General features: G+C 46.2%; 1 protein-coding gene across 2 annotated transcripts; it reads left to right on the forward strand.

Moving 5' to 3' along the window:
• The first annotated feature begins 1,718 nt into the window (after positions 1 to 1,718).
• masp1 (MBL associated serine protease 1) lies at positions 1,719 to 19,898 on the forward strand. 2 transcript variants are annotated; one of them, XM_030745119.1, is made up of 13 exons: positions 1,719 to 1,803; positions 4,065 to 4,287; positions 6,287 to 6,464; positions 6,846 to 6,977; positions 11,460 to 11,656; positions 11,727 to 11,874; positions 11,944 to 12,062; positions 13,835 to 13,913; positions 15,793 to 15,918; positions 16,169 to 16,243; positions 16,318 to 16,565; positions 16,693 to 16,881; positions 18,780 to 19,898. In XM_030745119.1, exons 1-13 carry the CDS (start codon positions 1,799 to 1,801, stop codon positions 19,245 to 19,247), a joined length of 2,187 nt encoding a protein of 728 aa, XP_030600979.1. In that variant the 5' UTR covers positions 1,719 to 1,798; the 3' UTR covers positions 19,248 to 19,898. The 2 variants fall into 2 exon arrangements, with proteins under 2 accessions (XP_030600979.1, XP_030600980.1); XM_030745120.1 differs by lacking the exons at positions 15,793 to 15,918; positions 16,169 to 16,243; positions 16,318 to 16,565; positions 16,693 to 16,881; positions 18,780 to 19,898 and adding an exon at positions 15,084 to 15,764.

The following is a 19,898-nucleotide window of genomic DNA, read 5'->3' on the forward strand; positions in this document are numbered from 1 at the left end:
TATTGATAGTATTTTTTTATATGTTAAAGTGATGAAGTATCTGATTAATAGACTTGTGCTCTTTCCCCTTTTTTTTTTTGCTCCCTTTCTCTCTCCCTTTTTCTTCTCTTTATTTTCCTCTTCTTCAGCCTGTTAGCTCTGGCTGTTACATAGTATGTGGAAAAATAACTCAGATAAATAAAATAAAGGGTTAAAACATCAACAAGAAGAGCCTATTGAGAACCTATAGAGCTCATCTTGAAATAGCAAATATGTTTGGCACAACAACGCATTCAGATCACAGTTCTGCTTGCAAGATCTACCAGACATGACAGGCTTTAAAAAAAAAAAAAAAAAGAAACCCAGTTTTAAATACTCAAAGTGTGAGCCGTAAAGGTACTGGGGGGGGGGGGGGGGCAGTAATAACATAAATTCAGTTGAAAGCAGCACCTGCACTGGCAGTGGGAAAGTAGAAAATGTGAGGTCTGTGCATCTGGGCAGGTGGCGCCCCCCAGTGGCAGCTCATGATATACCAAAACTCAGCGATGGTTTAAAGTAATTAAGTACTTCAGAGTATTCAGATACAAATATGAAGTACTTTTCTTTTAGTAATTCTGGACTTTTGTGATTTCAATGCTCATCAGGAGTTTTCAAACACATGCAGCCGCTCAGCAGCAGCACTAACCGCACGGACGGCAACATCCTCCCACCCAGCACACCGGGACAGACGACACACCCCAGCCTCAGGCTGTGGCGCGACCTCATCTGCTCCTGAAGTATGAAGAGAAAATCTTTACTGCTTCAGACTGTGCTCATCATCAAACATGTTACAGACACCATGTTCAACAGCACAGAGCAGAAAATCAGAGATTATCAGAATAAAGAAACGCTAATAAAACATATGCAAATAAAACATTTATGAACTGACTTTGCATTAAATCCACAGCGTAACGTCCTGCTCCTCCAGACCATCTCAGACACAAACATTTATTCACACGTCCTCCTTCCAGCAGAGGAAACATCATCAAAGAGAAGCTGGGGGGTCTGAGGAAGCACAGAAAGGCTTCACTGCTCGCACTGACCGCAGGTTCCAGCTGGGTCCGCAAGTCTTCGCTTTTTAAAACACGAGTTCACATTTATAAACTAGAGTCGGCCAAAACGTGGAGGCCGAATAATACCTGGTCACCATAGCATCACAGGTAAAAAACACCTCTGTCCCTGAGCATAGCTCCTCCTGCTGCGAGACATCTTCCACGATGCTGTCCTGAACCTAAGGCCACGGGCAGGAGGTGGGAAAGGGCGAGTCTAGTGTCTAATTATTGACAGACATCTTTATCGATCCCACTGGGGATAAATCAACTTGTCGAGCAGCAGATTTCAAGCACTTTACAGAAGTAGAGATAATGCTAAAGACTATATAGGAATGGCACTATAAATGGGAATAGTAAAGAATAAATAAAAATATAACAATATAAAAAAATAAGAGATAACAAGAAAATAATAACAGAAGAAATGTATCTTATAATCTTATATACATAAAAAATATTATTGTTATTATTATTATTACAGGGTGCAATGAAGTACTTTTACTCAGTAAAATCAGAGACAGGAAGTTAAATGGTTCTTTTTAGCTGCAAACAGTCAGTTTGAGCCGTTTTAAACACCAGGGGGCGCTGGTGCTCGTTCAGCCTGCCTCTCACATGGCACGTGATGACGCCAGACGTCACGCGTGAGGCTGAAGGCCGTGGGTCAGTGCGCGAAGCGGCAGAGAGGAGCGGAGGAACCGGCGGAGGAGCAGAGAGGAGCTCCCACCTGCATCATGAGGTAAGAGTTTCTGGTCACATGATTTCAGGCTCCTTTAATCAGCGCTGTGAGCAGGAGAACTTCCACCTGTGGCTGGTTGAAGCTGGTCACAGGATCAAGTGGATGAAAGTTGTTGGAAACGTCACGTTCCTGACTGACGTGATGAGTTTTCCTGTGGGCACATGTTTCTCAGTTTGCAGCTTTCTCCAAACTGCAGTGAAAATCTGAAGCTTCGCTTCGCAGTAAGTCACTGTCCACTTTATTAGGTACACCTATTTAGCTCCTTGTTAACACGGATATCTGATCAGCCAATCACGTGGCAGCAATCAGTGCAATTATGCATGTAGGCGTGGTGAATACGACCTGCTTAAGTTCAAACTGAGCATCAGAATAAAGAAGAACGTTAATATGCCATGGTTGGTCTGAGTGTTTCAGAAACTGCTGATCTGCTGGGATCTTCCTCACAGCATCTCTGGATTTTACAGAGAAGCTCTGAAACAGGAAACACAGTGAGGTCAGAGGTCAGAGGAAAATGGCCAAACTGCTTTGAGTTGATAGTGAAGGAATTTAAATAATAAGTGTGTGTGTTAGCTGCTTAAGCCTTTGGGTTTCTGCGTGTTCGTTTATCGACAAGAATGACACAAAACAGGAATAAGGAGTCCAATTATTAAATTTAATGAAGCCATTTCAAACAGTTTACAGATATCTGGGTCAGACTGCATGCTATGAGACGGCATGAAGTACTGGCTCATTCTAATTCAGCTTACAGTTTCATATAGTCACAGCATATCAGTCTTGATTACATCATTTACAAAACAGAATGTGGAAAACAGAAAAATTCAACAACAAGGTGACCTCGAAGTCTCCATTTCTATCATTGTGTAGTCTTCATCAGTGTGGTTCATTGTACAGTCAGAATACAAAGTTCATGATGACACAGAACATTATAAGCTTCTGTATTTTTAATCAGTTATGTTATTTTCCAGACAAATTTCTCAGGAAAGTAAATGTATGTAAGATATATATGTGGCATATACCATGAATATTACAACAATAGGAAGGCAACAGGAACTCAAATAACCATTGATTACAACCAAGGTCTGCAGAAGTGTCTGTGAACCTTGTAGCAGATGGGCTACAGCAGCAGAAGAGCACACTGGGTGTCACTGCTGTCAGCTGCAGGTCACAGACTCACCAACCTGGACAACAGCAGACTGGATAAATGTTGCCTGGCCTGATGGCTGCTTTCAGCAGGACAACGCACAAAGCTCAGATCATCTCAGACGGGTTTCTTGAACATGACAGTGAGTTAACTGCACTCAGACGGCCTCCACAGTCACAGTCTAGCAGAGCACATTTGGGATGTGGTATAACAGGAGAGTCTCATCATGGATGCAGCCGACACATCTGCAACAACGTGGACCAAAATCTCTGAGGGACATTGTGAAGAATTAAGGTAGCTCTGAAGGTAAAAGCTGGTTAGTACCAGGTGTACCTAATAAAGTGTCTGGTGAGCAGAGGTGGCAAAAGTACACACATTCTTTCTTTAAGTAGAAGTAGAGATACTCTTGCCTACATTGTAGAGGGCGACTCTGCCTCCACCCCTAAACACAAAACTTACTACTGAAAGTAGATCGACCAATCCTGATCGCCATCCCCTGCACAGTACACACTTCGTACCGACAGTACACAGTTTGTACTGTCTTTATACTACTTATACAGTTGGTATCTGCTTATATGATGAGCATATTAATTGAATTATGCCTGTATGTATTTTTCCACGTGAGTATTACAGGAACACGTTGTGACCTTTCAGATCAGCTCTGCTGTGTGTGATGGCTGATGTGAAGCTAACCCTGGTCAGGTGACCCGGTGAAGAGGTTAAACAGCTTTCAGGTGCTTTCATTTTTGCAGGAGCAGGAAGAGGGTGTCAGGTGAGTCCTGCTCAGGTTTCTCTGTACTCTCAGAGCATGCAGTGTACTCTGAGGGTGGCTTTGGAGCTCCAAACCTGTTCTTCACCTTCCTGTGGCTGAAACAGGAAAGCTGGATACTGTGCACCAACTTTATTATTTTAAAAGCGAATCTAGTCTTGGGCCTTTGCAGGCTCGACAGCTGCAGCCTGTAATGGTGTGGGTGGTGTTGCTGGTGTGGAAGTGAAACTCACCCGTGACCCGACACCAGCCTGAGCCCAGAGCGAGCAGCTGGTTGGTTTTGGTGGACTCTCTGTCCTGAGGGACACTGCAGTGAAGTTCTGATGGGAGTCTCGTTGTGCTTCCTTTCAGACTCGTTGTGATCCCGCTGCTCTTCTCGCTCAGACTCGGTGCTCTGGAGCAGTCACTGTCAGGAATGTACGGCATCTTGCACTCGCCGAACTTTCCGGAGCCGTATCCCCGGGAGACGGAGCTGCGGTGGAACATCAGTGTTCCCGATGGCTTCCAGATCAAACTCTACTTCAGCCACTTTGACCTGGAGCCGTCCTACCTGTGCGAGTATGACTACGTCAAGGTGAGACAGGAACTGAAGGACATTGATACAGCGTCAGAGAGAGTCAGATGATGAAGATCACATTCTTTACTGTTTCCAGCAGCTACCATGGCTGCTGAAAATCAAGCTCAAAAAATAATTCATGCATTTATTACTTCTAGGCTGGATTATTGTAATTCATTATTATCAGACTGTCCTAAAAGCTCCCTGAAAAGCCTTCAGCTGATCCAAAATGCTGCAGCTAGAGTACTGACAGGGACTAGAAAGAGAGAGCAGATTTCTCCCATATTGGCTTCTCTTCATTGGCTCCCTGTTAAATCTAGAATAGAATTTAAAATCCTTCTCCTCACATACAAGGTCTTGAATAATCAGACACCATCTTATCTCAAAGACCTCATAGTACCATATCACCCCAACAGAGCATTTCTCTCTCAGACTGCTGGCTTACTTGTGGTTCCTCGGATACTTAAGAGCAGAATGGGAGGCAGAGCCTTCAGCTTTCAGGCCCCTCTTCTGTGGAACCAGCTCCCAGCTTGGATTCAGGAGACAGACACCCTCTCTATTTTTAAGATTAGACTTAAAACTTCACAAATTTTTGGTAACAAATTGTCAACACCCCCCCCAAATCTGTAACCATAGTCTGACCGTGATTTACAGAACATCATGTTTTATTCAGTAAGACTTGAAACTAGAGACTGAGACCATAAACTCATCAGGACGCTACGTCCATGATTTAAGTTCAGTCTGTAGAACGACGTCGAGTTTTATCTGTCGTTTCCTGCTCATTATCATAGGTCCGTTAACCGCAGCGTAGTCATCATTGTTCCCACAATGCAATGCTGCTTGTGTCTCAGAGGTAGCAAGAGTACACACATTCTTTACTTAAGTAGAAGTACAGATACTTGTGTTAAAAGTTCAGTACAGGCTGTGAAATGTAGTCAGAGTAATAAAGTAAAAGCAGCTCTTTGGAGGATGTTTCTACCAGCAAAGCTAACTGAACTGAGAATAAAGGGGAGGTTAAAGTGGATCCAGCAGGTGGAGGAACCCGAGGTTTTGCTTCCACCACCGTCCGAGCCATGTTCTGCTTGGCTTGGCTGCCTCCAGAGTCCCACAGGCTAACCAGGCCCGATGGGACTGCTTCTTCAGCTTGATGACTCCCTTCACCTCCAGAACATATGACTGCAGATCTGATGTTATGATTACAAAATCAATCATCAACCTGTGACCTAGAGTGTCCTGGTGCCCTTATGGACATTCTTATGTTCGTTATGGACAAACTGTGCTTTGCACAGAAGTCCAATAACAAAACAACATTCAGGTTCTGACAACTGAGAGCATACAGCTGCTATAAAGGTGGAATCCAGTGAATGAATCTCAGCATCATCAGCTTAATTCAAACTAATCTCTGCTGCACTGATGTAACCTGTAACTCTGACCACGAACAGCACAGCTGCTCTGCACCAGTCCCACACAGAGCTTCACTGTAAACTCACCACAGTACAGCAAACTGACCTGTTTATCCTGCACCAAGCTGCAGGATCTGAATAACACAAAGTTAGTGTAGCTCACTTTGTTTTTCACGATGTTTCACAGTATGAAAATCATAACTTCACACATACACAGATCCAAGGTCTGATTTAAAATGGCCTCTTTCATCTATTTGTATGCACTAAGCCTGGTGATGGACACACCAGTAGGATTGTTCCTCCATTTAGACTCAGATCGCTTTGATGTTTGAAGGCGCAGTGACGTAAAATAATGAGTTAAACCTAAAATAACAAGGTTGTCAGAGTGGAAAGTGCAGATATTTGTGTAAAGATGGCGTAAAAGTAAAAAAATTGTCAGAAAAATACTCATGTAAAGTACATATACTTTACTTATGTACAATAACAAAGTATTTGTACCTCATTACTTCCCACCTCTGGTGTGTGTGTGTGTTCCTGCGGCTGATGTCACACAGTCTCTGTCTCTCAGGAAATTCAAGGATCAGAATAACGTATTCCCATTTCTTTGTCTGCAGATTGAGGCTGAAGGGGAAGTGCTAGCGTTGTTCTGTGGGAAGGAGGAGACGGACACGGAGGCAGTGCCAGCTCAGCAGGTCATCACCTCCCCCAGAAATTCCCTCAGTCTCCTTTTCTCCTCCGACTTCTCCAATGAGGAGAGGTTCTCTGGATTCATGGCTCACTACAGCGCTGTGGGTGAGAACCAGAGTCATAACGAAGTTCCACAGGGTTCTGTGCTAGGACCAATTCTCTTTACACTGTACATGCTTCCCTTAGAGAGTGAGTGCTTCCATTAGTCTGAACAGAAGCTCTGACCTTTAGCTGTGGGAGGGGCTTGTGAGCTGCCTCCGTTCATACGTTTCCTTCAGCTCTCCATGCAGAGCACGCACAGACTTGTGTAGTGTGTGAATATTGCAGGGTTTGTATAATAATAAGTGATCAAATCAAAACCTTCCAGGTGCACGTTCAAAGAGGTGGCCTGAAGAGACGGCACAGAGTTGTGCTCACCTTGCATGTTTTGTCACCTGGTGCCCCTTTCCTGTCGCCTCTGACTGTCCTCTGACTCCGCCTCTGCAGATGTAGACGAGTGCAGCAAGCAGAGCGACGAGAACCTGCTGTGCGATCATTTCTGCCACAACTACATTGGAGGATACTACTGCTCCTGCCGCTATGGTTACCTGCTGCACTCTGACAACTGTACCTGCAGAGGTGAGCGCGCTGATGTGTCCAAACATTCCCCAGCTGATCCACACAATGGTGTTCAGGTCTCCAAGGACCTCTGAGGGACTCTAGTCTCGGGTGTGGGCCTCTGGTAGCCCGTGAGGCCATGCTAGTCATTGTACTCCATTCAGTCATAGAACTAAAAAGATCCACGTCACTGAGGTTTTGACTCAGCCTCATATTTCTGACAGTGTAATAAAACATGTTCTGTGGTTTCATCTTCTCAACAGTCACCTTTCCCTGTATGCTCTTTCCTTATGATAACTAATGTCCCAGCAGCCATGCCATATGGGCCCACAGTGGGCAGGTGTGGGCAGGGCAAACCCACAGTTTTGATTCATAGAAACCCCATGTAAGGCGAACCCTATTGAGTTAATCATCGTAATTTGCTTTGAGAAGCTAAGAGCTAAGCTAACTGGTTTGTTTCTAACTGTATTTACATTCTTTATGTTTTTATTATCAACGTAAATATTTGGAAAGGACTTTCTTTGCACTTCATAATGAGTATGAATAACACATTAGCCTAGCTTAACAGCTGCTGCGTGAAAGTGACTGTGTACATCGTTAACGTACAGACTGAGTAACAGAGGCCCCAGCGCTGATTACTGCAGCCGTGATAACATGTTATTGACCTGCACCCAGAGGACGCTCTCCCACGCCCCTGCGGGACCTGAGTTCTGATTGTGAGGGGGTCAGCTGGGAAGCACTGCATGATGGGTAGTTTATGAGGTTCTTCAACAACAGCTGACCTGTGGGCCAAAAGCAGCTTTCAGAAACCTTCTTCAGTGTGACTGAAACGGGGTGCAGACATGAAACTTCGTCTCAGTGACGCGCTCGTCCATCCACGCCTCGGTCTGAATTTTTGCTGTCCTCGTGGAGCCTCTCAGTTATCTCTGTTATTCATTGTTCACATGTCTGTAATAACCTAGACCCCTCCTGCTGTGTAGCAGCTAATCAGCAGAGTTTGTGACTCGGGTTCAGGGTTCAGATCTGGGAATGCGGGGTGTCAGTGCACTGACAGTCACAGCAAGGTCACAGTCCACATGGCGATCTGATAGTGGCAGCTGATTGGTGGTAAATATTTGCATGTTTCTGTGTGGAGGAGCCCCCCCCCCCCCCCCCCCCCCCCACACACACACACACACACACACACACACACACACTAATGTGTGTCTGAGGGTTTGTTGGAGAGCACTGACCTCTGTCAGGAACAGCCTTTTTATTTCAGCTCTCTCTGATCACCAACACATCCTGATGTCAAACTACTGCAGGTCACAGAAACCATTAAAACAGGACCAACTGAAATCAGAGATCAGTGCTGTGCAAAAGTCTTGAGCCCCCCCTCCCCATTTTTTAATATTTTGCTTCCCAGCACTCAGACTTTCCAGTCATTTTTAAAGTGCTCTTGAGCAACATTTTTCCAGCCTTCAAAGTTCTTCTTTGGACAACTGCTGCTTTTCACTTATTTTTAGTCCAGTCCTCGTACGTGACCATGTTTTTATGTTTGTTAGGCCTCTGAACTCTGACCTGTGACTGAAAATGGCCCGTGAGATAATTTCATATGGCTATGATTAATGGCCCGGCAGTAAATAGCGCTCCCACCACTTATACTACAAATCTCACCGTGCACTGCAACAACTGTCGCACAGGTCAAGACCTGTGCACTAACCTGTTTTCCCACATTGCCAATGACACACATTGATCAGTGATCAGCAGATAAAACCACTGATCAGCACTTTTTACAGTAACAGTTAAGCTGCCTGACCCCCAAAAATGGCCAAACAAAAAGTGGACTTTGAAAGCAGGTGGGAGGCAGAGGACCTATTCGCTGACATCGGCAGTAAACCTGTGTGACTCTTTCCTCGCCTGCGATGTGCGGGGAAGAGAGTGGATTGGTGGGACAGATGTGGGAGAAGATGCAGAGGGAGACCTGCACAGGTGAGCTGCCAGTGCATCACTGCATCACACAACAGGAAACGCTGCGCAGCAAAGTCCTGAAGACAGAACACGCCATAAGCACCGTAACACTGAACTTTATGAGGCAAAGGTTTAAATCACCAGCAGGTTCAGTCTTTCTGGAGGAAACAGCCTCTGAATCTGAATTTCTGAGGAAATCTGTCAGTAAGAAAGAAATGGAATAAGAGAGAAATTAAATAGCTTGTTGTTTCTGATTTCTGGACTTTTTGCTGATATTACATCAAAAAAAGAAATTTGCAAAGTTTCATCAGCTTGAAATGTTCTCATTTTCTCATCTGTCATTTTAAAATATCTTCATGTTTAGATGTTCAGTAATTATTAATCCTGTTTGGCTCACAACTTAGACTGTGTTTGCAGTTTGGGCCTGTCCTGTGATTGAGTTTGATGCCCATGTGCAGCTATTAGCTTAGCTCAGAATCAGAATCAGAATCTTTATTGTCATTGTACACAGAAGTTGCACAACGAAATTTAAAATGCATTCCTTTCTAGGTGCCTCAGACAATAAATAATAAAATAATAAAAATATGAGTGATAAAAATGATTACTAAAATACAGTGCACAATAGTAAATTAACAGACGAATCTAGCCCCAATACACACCAACGCACGCACACAGTCAGCACTACCACCCCACATCACTGTCCAAACCACACAGAGTTCAGTTCAATGATAGCCCTGGCATAAAAGCTGTTCCTCAGTCTGTTTGTTCTGGCCTTCATTGTCCTGAAACGTCTGCCTGATGGCAGTAGCTGAAACAAGGAGTGTCCAGGGTGTGAGGGGTCCTGGAGGATGTTCTGTGCCCTCCTCTGGCAGCGGGCATTGAACAGTTCCTGGAGGGAGGGCAGGGGACAGCCTATGATCTTTTGAGCCGTGTTGATGATTCGCTGGAGTGTTTTCCTGTCTGCTGCTGTGCAGCTGTTGAACCACACGCACAGACAGTAGGTCAGGATGCTCTCTACACAGCAACGGTAGAAGGACACCAGCAGATTCTGGGTCAGATAGTTGCTCCTAAGAACCCTCAGGAAATGCAGTCTCTGTTGGGCCTTCCTGACAATGCTGGTCGTATTGATACTCCAGGTCAAATCATCCTGCAGATGTACTCCCAGGAACCTAAAATCTGAAACCAGCTCCACTTCATCCCCCTCGATGAACAGAGGTTGAATGACATGTGTTGTCCTCCTAAAGTCTACTACCATCTCCTTTGTCTTAGTGGTGTTCAGGATCAAGTTATTCTCACTGCACCACCTTGACAGCTGCTGCACCTCGTCCCGGTATGCTGACTCATCCCCGCCTGATATGAGACCCACCACAGTGGTGTCATCCGCAAACTTAATGATGCAGTTACTGGCATGTATGGAGGTGCAGTCATGTGTGTAGAGGGTGAAGAGTAGGGGACTCAGCACACAGCCCTGTGGAGAGCCGGTGCTGAGGCTGATGGCTGAAGAGAGGTGGGGACCTACTCTTACCCTCTGGGAACGGTCTGTCAGGAAGTCCTTGATCCAAAGACAGGTGGAGCGTGGTATCCCCAGATCTGACAGTTTAGTCACCAGTCTGCCAGGAAGGATGGTGTTAAACGCCGAGCTGAAGTCCACAAAGAGCAGCCGAGCGTAGTTCCCCCCCTGCTCCAGGTGAGAGAAGGCAGAGTGGAGGGCCGTGGCAATGGCGTCCTCTGTGGACCGGTTGGCTCTGTAGGCAAACTGGTGGGGGTCTAGTCTGGGGGAGAGACTGGAGATGACGTGAGCCCGGACAAGCTTTTCAAAGCACTTCATAACAATTGGTGTGAGTGCTACTGGCCTGTAGTCATTCAAACCTCTGATAGTGTTCTTCTTGGGGATGGGGACGATAATGGAGGACTTCAGGCAGGAAGGGACAGCAGCCTGGCTCAGGGACTGGTTAAAAATGCTGGTAAAAATACCAGCTAGCTGAGCCGCACAGACCTTCAGTATCCGTCCAGAGACACCATCGGGCCCCACAGCTTTCCTGGGGTTCACAGTTTCCAGCATACGCCTCACCTCTTGCTCTTGCAGCCTGAGGATGCTGCTGCTGCCTGCTGATGGATGTTGGATGGCTGTCTCTGGTTGCTGTACCTCAAAGCGTGCAAAGAAAAGCTCTTAGCCAACTCTTCATAACCATCTCAAAGACTTCATGTTCGGCTGCTTTCAGCACTGCTGGTATTTTTTTAGACTCTGGATGATCTTTCAGAGTTAACTTCAATAGTTACTTCCTCCAAACCATCAACATGTTTATTAGATCCCATTCCTATTAGACTGGATGTCTGAATGTATGTCCACAAATGTCAGCTCAGTGGTGGTTTTTGAGGTTGTGGGTTATGCTGGGGACACAGCTCTGAGTGAAGCACCAGGCCTCAAAAGGTCATGTGACCAGAATGCACAGCTGCTGACAGAGGATGGGAAGTGGAAATGTGCCACCCATTTACTCTGTGTGTGTGTGTGTGTATGTGTGTGTGTGTGTGTGTGTGTGTGTGTGTTTTCAGTGGAGTGCAGCAGTGATGTGTTCAGGGAACGCTCCGGTGTTCTAAGCAGCCTTGATTTCCCTGCTCCGTACCCAAAGAGCTCTGAGTGCTCATACCGTATTGAGGTGGAGGAGGGCTTCAGGCTCCGCCTCCAGTTTGATCCCCACTTCGATGTGGAGGATCACCCTGATGTCAGCTGCCCCTACGACTACATTAAGGTGGAGAAAGACACACATGCACACACTTGGGTGATGTGTTTCAGCCGTTAATCAGCTGTTTCCCTGTCAGATTAAAGCAGTAAGTGGTGAGTTTGGTCCGTTCTGTGGCAGTCGCTCTCCAGGAGTCATCCAGACCAACAGCAGCGTCGCCACGGTCGTCTTCCACAGCGATAACTCTGGAGAAAACCTCGGCTGGAGGCTCACCTACACAGCTACAGGTGACTAAATGTCCAGGTGCTACAGAAAGACACACAGCTTTGAGTAAATGCTTTTATTTTTCCTAACAGGAAGTCAGTGTCCAGTGCCTGAGACTCCACCCAATGCCTTGATTAACCCCATCCAGTCAGAATACTCCTTTAAAGACCACGTCCTGTTCACCTGTGAGCCTGGATACCGGCTGCTGAAGGTAACGGGGACTCTCGTGTTGGCTTCCTGCAGAAGTCCTGTCGCATCCCAGTGATTCACCGCTGTGTGTTCAATCGAATCATATCATGTGATTCTGTTTCAAAAATACTGGAGCAGGCCAACATATCAGTCGCTGATCACATGAACAAACACGTGTAGTTGAGTCTGAGCCGCGCTCGGTTTCCTGCAGTCTGCTCTTGTATGTGAGGCGCTCCGCTTTAGGAAAATCACCTGTTCATCAAAGAATCGGAGAACCAGGAAATCATAGATCAGCTGGAGGAACAGCAGGTCAGCAGTGATGACATCATTGTGTGCAAAGACACCAGTGTGAGTAGTGATGGTGAGATGAAGCTTCATGAAGCATTGAGGCTTTCCAGTCAGTTGGTGAAGCGATGGGCCAAAGCTTCATGGTGCTTCATTTGCTCTACTGCGCCATCAGGTGGGCAGTAAATGTAAAACAGTGATTATAACCTCAGAGTGGCTTTGGTGTTTGTGATGCCGATACATAAATCGGAACTTATTATATGGTCTTTATGACACAGTGGTGGGGTCAAAGGGGACAGAAGAAACAAATTGGGGAGAGGTTTATGACGTGACTGTTTGACTTGGTTTGTAACTGTGCTTATGTCACAAGGACATTTTAATTATTCATTTTTATTTGAAAATAACAGCTCTTCCACTGTGCTGGGCTTCAGGTGGTTTCTTTTATTTTTAGATGATTTAGAAAATAACCTTTCACAGGGCACAGATGAAGCTGAGCTTCTGTGTGTGTGTGTGTGTGTGTGTGTGGGGGGGGGGTCCCATTGCATTTTGCTGCTCCTTATATTTTAAACCGTATGCCAAATGCACAAACTGTTTCCTGTGGTACGGCCTGCTCGCGAGACTTTGAATGCCACATACGTCATCAACATAAGCCTCGATCCGCGCTTCGCTAAAATCTCCCTTGACTACTCGACACGCTTCAAAGCCTCGATGCGGAAGGACTCACACTAGGTGTGAGTGTTAAATGTAAGAGGATTAAAAACAGGATTAAAAATCATGTTTATCTCAAATCATAAGAACAGTTTAAGATTCCTGAAATCAAAAACATCTCCCTCACATCTGTTTACCTGAACAAGGAGCCATAAAAATGTATCAACCGTATTTCTTTCTATGGCAGGGCGACGTCCTCCTCGGCGGTCTGACACTAAACGCAGCTGTTCTGGGAGGCAGTCTGTCCTCTGGAGCTGACCGCACACAGCTTCACAAAAATAATCCTAAAATGTGCTCTGCGCTTCCTGTTTGGGTCCCATGATGTGGGCGGGGTTATACCTGCGTACTTCAGCGTGAACCTGGTCAGTTGAAGCCGTTGTGATGTTCGTGTCTGAATGATAATCGGATCACTCAGTCTGAGACAGCATCTCCCCTCCTGGAGAACATGACCAGGAAGCCGTGCAGGTTTAGTCCTCATGATTCAAAGGTAGACATACCTGTGTGATGTCAGCAGTGAAGTGAGGAAAATGATGCCGCGTATAAAACCGTTAAAGAGGCCTGAACACAGAACTACAGTGGAAAAGTTTGAGGCTAACCACGTGATGAGCGCAGTGAGAAGTAAATCACACGGCTGAACGCTACACCGAGTTCTGAAACCCGACCGACGTTTTGCAAGTGTTACTGAGCAAATCCGTCTGCTCTGATTGGCCCTCGGGGACGTGGGCGGTGGCCTGCTGCTTGTTGTATTCACGAGTGATTTCAGTGTGTTTCTGAGTCTCCTCTCGGCTGTCTCTGCTTCAGGACCGGGAATATCTGGATCATTATCAGATAGACTGTCAGGCTGACGGATCGTGGAGCAGCCGCCCTCCTCCGTGTCAAAGTAAGACTGCACGACCTTTGACCTCTCAACAGTGTTTGTGTTTCATTGAGTATAAAAGCAGGATTTAGTCTGGTTGGCATCAGTGTTTCCTGATCAGGTTTATTAATACGCCCAGGCCCTGTGGATTATGTTCTGTGTTTAAATGTGGTCAGACCACAGTGCTGATGCTCAGCTGCTGGTGTCACATTCTTCTTTCTGCTGAATGCTCTGCTCTCCTGTGACTACAGTTAATGGAACTGATTCATTTCCTGTAAAACTGCTAAAATCAGGGTGATGAAACTCTTTTTCTGAACGTCAGGTTCAGGTTTAGAAGGAAACGCGATGATAAAAACTGAGCATATAAAACAGTGACATGCGTCACCTGCTGGTTTGTTTTAAAATCTTCACATGTGACCATATTTGGAAGAGAAGGTGGAGTTATCAGCTAATGCTAACTGTATCACACATATCAGTGCTAACTGGAATCTCACTCAGCAAACTGGAGCTCCGCCTTCTTGGACAGTCTGTTCGACCAATGAAGGCACACCGGTCATATTATTAAAAAGGCTCCAACAGCACAAACACAGTCTAGAGGTCCAGTTCAGGGACAACAGTTGGCTGAGGTGAAGCCTAGCAGACAGCTAGCAGTTACAGCCGCCTGTGTCACCATCCACCTGTCAGTCAGAGAGGCCATGCCCCTAATATGCAAACAGGTGAGTTACAGAAACTCTCGCCCCCTGTACAGCAGTTTCTGTATCAGGCTGTAAACATGGAAAGGTATAACATGGGAGTCTACGGGGACTGACTCACTGGGGTGCCTCTGCTGGACACCAGAGGAACTGCAGGTGTTGGTGCTTCCACACTGGCTTCATTTCTCAGCCTCACAGGCTTATGGTTGTTTAGTTGTATGAAACCTGAACCATCACTGGGCAGTTTTAGATGCAAACACACTGGATGAAGTCATTTTAGTGGGATTTGGTGTGTCAGCAGAGCCGTGAGCTCTGAAAGAGATTTCACAGTTTCACACTAACTGAGGCTTCACATCAGTCCTGCTGTGCTGTGTTCGGAAGGTACAGCGGCCTCCTCCTGTAGGACGAAGTTGACAGGTAACTGAGTGTGCAGGTAAAAACCTGCAGGTTCAGGTCTCTACTCACAGACTTTTCCTCTGGCTCTCCTCTCTTCTCTTCATAGGAACAGATTCCAGGATGAAGCCAAGATCTCTGTCCAGCATCCTGAATAATCACAGCCTAGATTAGTGAGCAAGTCTGATTGGCTGATAAAGATACTGCAGAAGCAAGCAGTGTTAATGTGTTTGCCTCGAAGTTATTTTCCAATAAAACACATGAAACCAGAAGCTGCAGTCGTGTCTGTGAGCCCTTCAGTGAATCATTGCATTTATAAATTCTATACCTGAACATTAGTTACAGCAAACCGTCGTCTGTCTTTGGATCCTCTGGATCCCACGTGCAGATGTGCAACAGTCTGTTAGTTCACACGGTGTCCGCGTTATGCTGCTTAAGACCACATGGACTTCAGTTATGTGCACCTATGTCTTGCACTCTTCATATTGATGTGTTCCCGTGACGCCACCTTCAGGACAAACTGACAGTCTAACTCCGTGCGTATGCAGCATGACTTCTTTAAAAGGATCTCCAGAGCTTGCTGCCCATATCGAGCTGTTGGAGTTCTCTGACACTGCTATTTTAAAACTAAATGAAACATCGCAAACCCCCAAAAGAAACTCCTGATTTCATCTGTAGATCTAAATCAGCACATCCCATCCATCTTGGTTCTGGTTTTAGTTCTCAGACTGGGTCTGGGTGTGGTACTGGGTCTGATTGTCTGCCTCCTTTCTGCTCAGACTCAAAGCTGATTGGTGTTTTTGTCCCATCTGTCACAGTGGTGGATTGTGGGAGTCCAAAGATGGTTGACAGGGCTGATGTGGTGTTTGGTAACCATGACAACAGCACGCTGTTCGGGGCGACTGTTGGATACGTGTGCAAGGACGGCGGCGTGCAGCTGAACAGTAAGGGGAGCCTCCTCCTGTTCACAGAACCTGTTTGTTCTCTGAAATGTGATTCTACTCAGGTAGATTTTATGTTTCTAATGTGTTTTACTGTTTTCTGATCTTTAATGTGCTGAGAGAAAAATGGACCTGATGGGCTGCGTTATGCCTCTCGCTGAAAATAATGAAAGAACTGGCTCATAGTGATTATTAAGGTGGAGTTTTTAATAGCCAACAGGCCCTCCTCACAGCCGTATCACTGTGCTTGCAGCTTCATACAGCTGTGGTCCAAATGGAGACTGGATTGATTCCGAAGGAAGAACTGCGCTTCCCAGCTGTCTGCCAGGTAACTGCCCGTCTGTCTCTCCACCTGTCTTTTTCTTCACTTGCCTGTGTGATGCCTGTCCGTGTCTCCTCCAGCCTGCGGCCGTCCTTCCCGACCTCTCCCCCCTCAGGCAAAGCGGATTGTGGGCGGTCGGAGTGCCCGGCCGGGCTTCTTCCCCTGGCAGGTTCTGCTCAGTGTGGAGGACCTGTCCAGGGTCCCTGAGGACCGCTGGTTCGGCTCCGGGGCCCTGCTGTCTGAGTCCTGGGTCCTCACGGCTGCCCACGTCCTGAGGTCCCTGAGGAGGGACACCAGCGTCGTCCCTGTGGCTGCCGACCACGTCAAGGTTCTTTACTGTCAGTTTTCCTCAGCGGTGCTTTGGAAGAACAGATTGTTTCTTCTTCACGACTTCGTGGATCCTAATGGATCCGCTGGTTATTAACAGGAAGTGATTGTCTCTTTTCGTCCTTCAGGTCTTCCTTGGTTTCCACGATGCCAGAGACAAACGTCAGGCCACCAACCGCTCAGTGGACCAGATCTTCCTCCATCCGGACTTCCAACCCAACAACTACAACAATGACATTGCCCTGCTGAGGCTGAGCGAGCGGGTGGAGTTTAACCAGCTTATCCGTCCAGTCTGTCTCCCACCACCTCATGGACAGGTGGGAAAATAGCTCCAGCTGGCACTACACAAAGCCGTGTGATCCTCCCAAAGCAGACGTCTAAAGACGGGTCACAGAGAGAGGGTTCCTGAGGTTCCCACGTTCTCTGTGTGTCCACACATTTTTATAAGGTAGAGAAAGTGAGCCTGAAGGAAATTAAATTTTGAGAAATTAAAGGCTGTGTCACTGAGTACAAATATTTAATAATAATAAAAATTTGCTTTATGAAAAACCAACAATAAAAATAAATATAACGACTTCGGATCTAATCACATAAGAAAACTTAATGATGAAAGTGAAGAGATCTCAAAGATTACATTGAGTTGGCTTTCTTGAGATCTTCAGACAGGAAGTTGGAGGATCCAGACAGCAAAGGCCTCCTCACCTTTACAGGTCTTAGTTTCCATGTCGGTGCGTTTGCTTGGCATAGCCCAATCCGAGATTTTATGTCTCAGGACATCATAAAAATCATCAGCTGGCACAGAGATGTGGACGCTGCACTGGTCTGTTGTGGTGAAGGCAGCTGAGCATGCTCAGTCTACATTCCCACCTTCACTGATGGCAGAAGTGACAGAAAGAATAAAATTCCTCTGAAGGGTGGCTGTGCTCAGCCTTAGATCCAGGGTGAGGAGTTTGGTAATTCAGGTGGGACTCAGTGTAGCGCTGCTCCTCCACATTGAGAGGAGCCAGCTGGGGTGGTTCAGGCATCTAACCAGAATGCCTCCTAGACACCTCCTAGATGAGGTGTTTTGGTGTCCTACCGGGAGAGAGCCCTGGAGCAGACCCAGGCGATGCTGTTGGGACTGCCTCTTTGGGTTAGCGTGGGAACAACTGATGATTTGGGCTCCTTGGAGGGAGTGACTGGACCATAAACTCCTCTGTATACCAAAGTGTTCTAGAGTCACATGCAAGGCCATCTGCCCTACAGGAGAAGCTTGGACCAAACTGGGTCATGAACAGGACGATGATCCCAGGCACAGCAGCAAATCTGCAACACAATGGCCGAAAAATAAAATCAAGGTGCTGCAACGGCCCAGTCAGAGTCCAGACCTTAGCCTGACTGAGTGCTCTGCTGGGACCTTCATGAATGAATGAATGTCCTAAAGAGGCTGAAGCTCCAGCAGCCCTTGTAGTATAAAGCACAGCTTTATTACTTGACCAACATGTTTTGGCCTGTGGCCTTCTTCAGGGCTATCAAGAGCTATATCGCAGACAGCACGTTAAATGACATCCATGTTTGAGTTGAGAGAAAAAGAATCAGAAGAACAGGAAACATTTAAACCAGCCAATCATCTACATCAAGTATATTTATCCACCAATGAAGCACCAGCTGTAGACGTTTGGGTGATTGAATGGATTGGTGGATATGTATACTGAATGCATATGATTGGTTGTTGTAAATTTTTCTTATTGGGGTTCTTTTTCTCTCTCTACAGCTACAGGAACATTTTAAAAACACTACGTTCAGTGGGCTTTATGTGGCTGTACAGTTGGGGGTCATCTACATAGAAAAGAACATCACTGCTGTGGAACCACCAGTTGCCACATATGTGTCCTCCAGAGCTCCAGGAGCTAACCAGAGCTTGTTCACATTAGGCAAATGTGTAAACCAGAACAGTGTGGATCCACACACATACTGTCTTTGGACTGTCTTCTGTTATTTCAGCTTTAAATGACATTGTATTTGTGTCACAAAGATTTTCAACATCTTTGAAACAAGTTTGTTTTTTTATTGGTGATGTCACCACCACCAGGGCATTGAAAGCAGATCTGTCAGGGAGGGAGGACAGTTTTAGGAAGGACGGCTGCTATGTGAGGACAGTGAGGACCAAAATAATGATGTAAATGTTTTCCTGACCTACCTGCTGGTTGACCTCTGACTTCTCTCTTTAACCCAGGATGACCCCCCTGCACCTCTCCCCAACTCTCTGGGTGTAGTTGCTGGTTGGGGAATCTCCAACCCCAATGCCTCTACTTCTTCCTCTCCCTTGCCCACACTGACCTCTGACCCTGCATTGACCACTGAACTTGGGATGACCTCTGACCTCCTGCAGTATGTGAAGCTTCCGGTGGTCTCCCAGGTTGAGTGTGAGGCGAGCTATGCATCGCGCTCTGTCAGCTACAACATCACTGACAATATGTTCTGTGCCGGCTTCTTTGAGGGGGGGCAGGACACCTGCCTGGGGGACAGTGGGGGTGCGTTTGTGATGGAGGAAGAAGTCAGCCAGAGGTGGGTGGTGTTTGGGTTGGTGTCCTGGGGCGGACCGGAGGAGTGTGGAAGTCGAAGAGTGTATGGAGTCTACACCAGAGTGCCTAAATATGTGGTATGGATACGGAGTCATCTTCATGCTGCCCCCTGGTGGTGATGTGTCCTCTCTGTCCTGATGGTGTTTACGGTTTTTTTAAACCACGAGGAGGAACAAATTTTCCATAAAAAACAGACTTTAACTTAAATCCCACTTTCTTCAAGGCAGAGCGATGAAAGCTGCTTCAGCCTTCCAAAGTGCAAGCCACTTTGCAACCCACCTCCACCCCTGCTCCCATTTTCATGCTGTATCTGCCTTAATATCATATCACATATACCACCAGATACAAACAGATGGAAATTAATTATCATTCAGTGGACCAACTATTTTTTCTTCTACATGACTTGACTAGTCTGAGAATTTGGTAAACCCCATGAGGTTTTTCACACAATGGGCCAGACTGACGGTAACCTGTTAAACGGAACGAGTGGAACAAACTGCTGCGGGATCAAAGCACAGCAGAAATATTCACCGCATGAAGTTTACGTCTCAGAGAGAACAGATGAGCAGAAAGAGTTTCCTGTTTTCAGTTCGTATGTAAACCTCAGAATTACTGAGAAGCCTGTTTTTTAATGCATGACAATATGTAACACACTCCTAATGTTACTGTGATCCTATATAAGAAGTCACGTTGTTTCATTGCTGTTACATTTTACACTAAACACTGTATGAATCACACAGAAGCTCTTATTAAAGAACTGAAATCACCAA

The sequence above is a fragment of the Archocentrus centrarchus genome, chromosome 13 (genome assembly GCF_007364275.1).
Source record: "Archocentrus centrarchus isolate MPI-CPG fArcCen1 chromosome 13, fArcCen1, whole genome shotgun sequence".
In the NCBI taxonomy this organism is placed as follows: domain Eukaryota; kingdom Metazoa; phylum Chordata; class Actinopteri; order Cichliformes; family Cichlidae; genus Archocentrus; species Archocentrus centrarchus.

Excerpts from the sequence above, each read along its gene's own strand:
- masp1 (XM_030745119.1), top strand. Across the intron at positions 13,914-15,792 it reads CCGCCCTCCTCCGTGTCAAA|TGGTGGATTGTGGGAGTCCA; the intron begins GTAAGACTGCAC and ends CATCTGTCACAG. Across the intron at positions 16,566-16,692 it reads TGGCTGCCGACCACGTCAAG|GTCTTCCTTGGTTTCCACGA; the intron begins GTTCTTTACTGT and ends TTCGTCCTTCAG.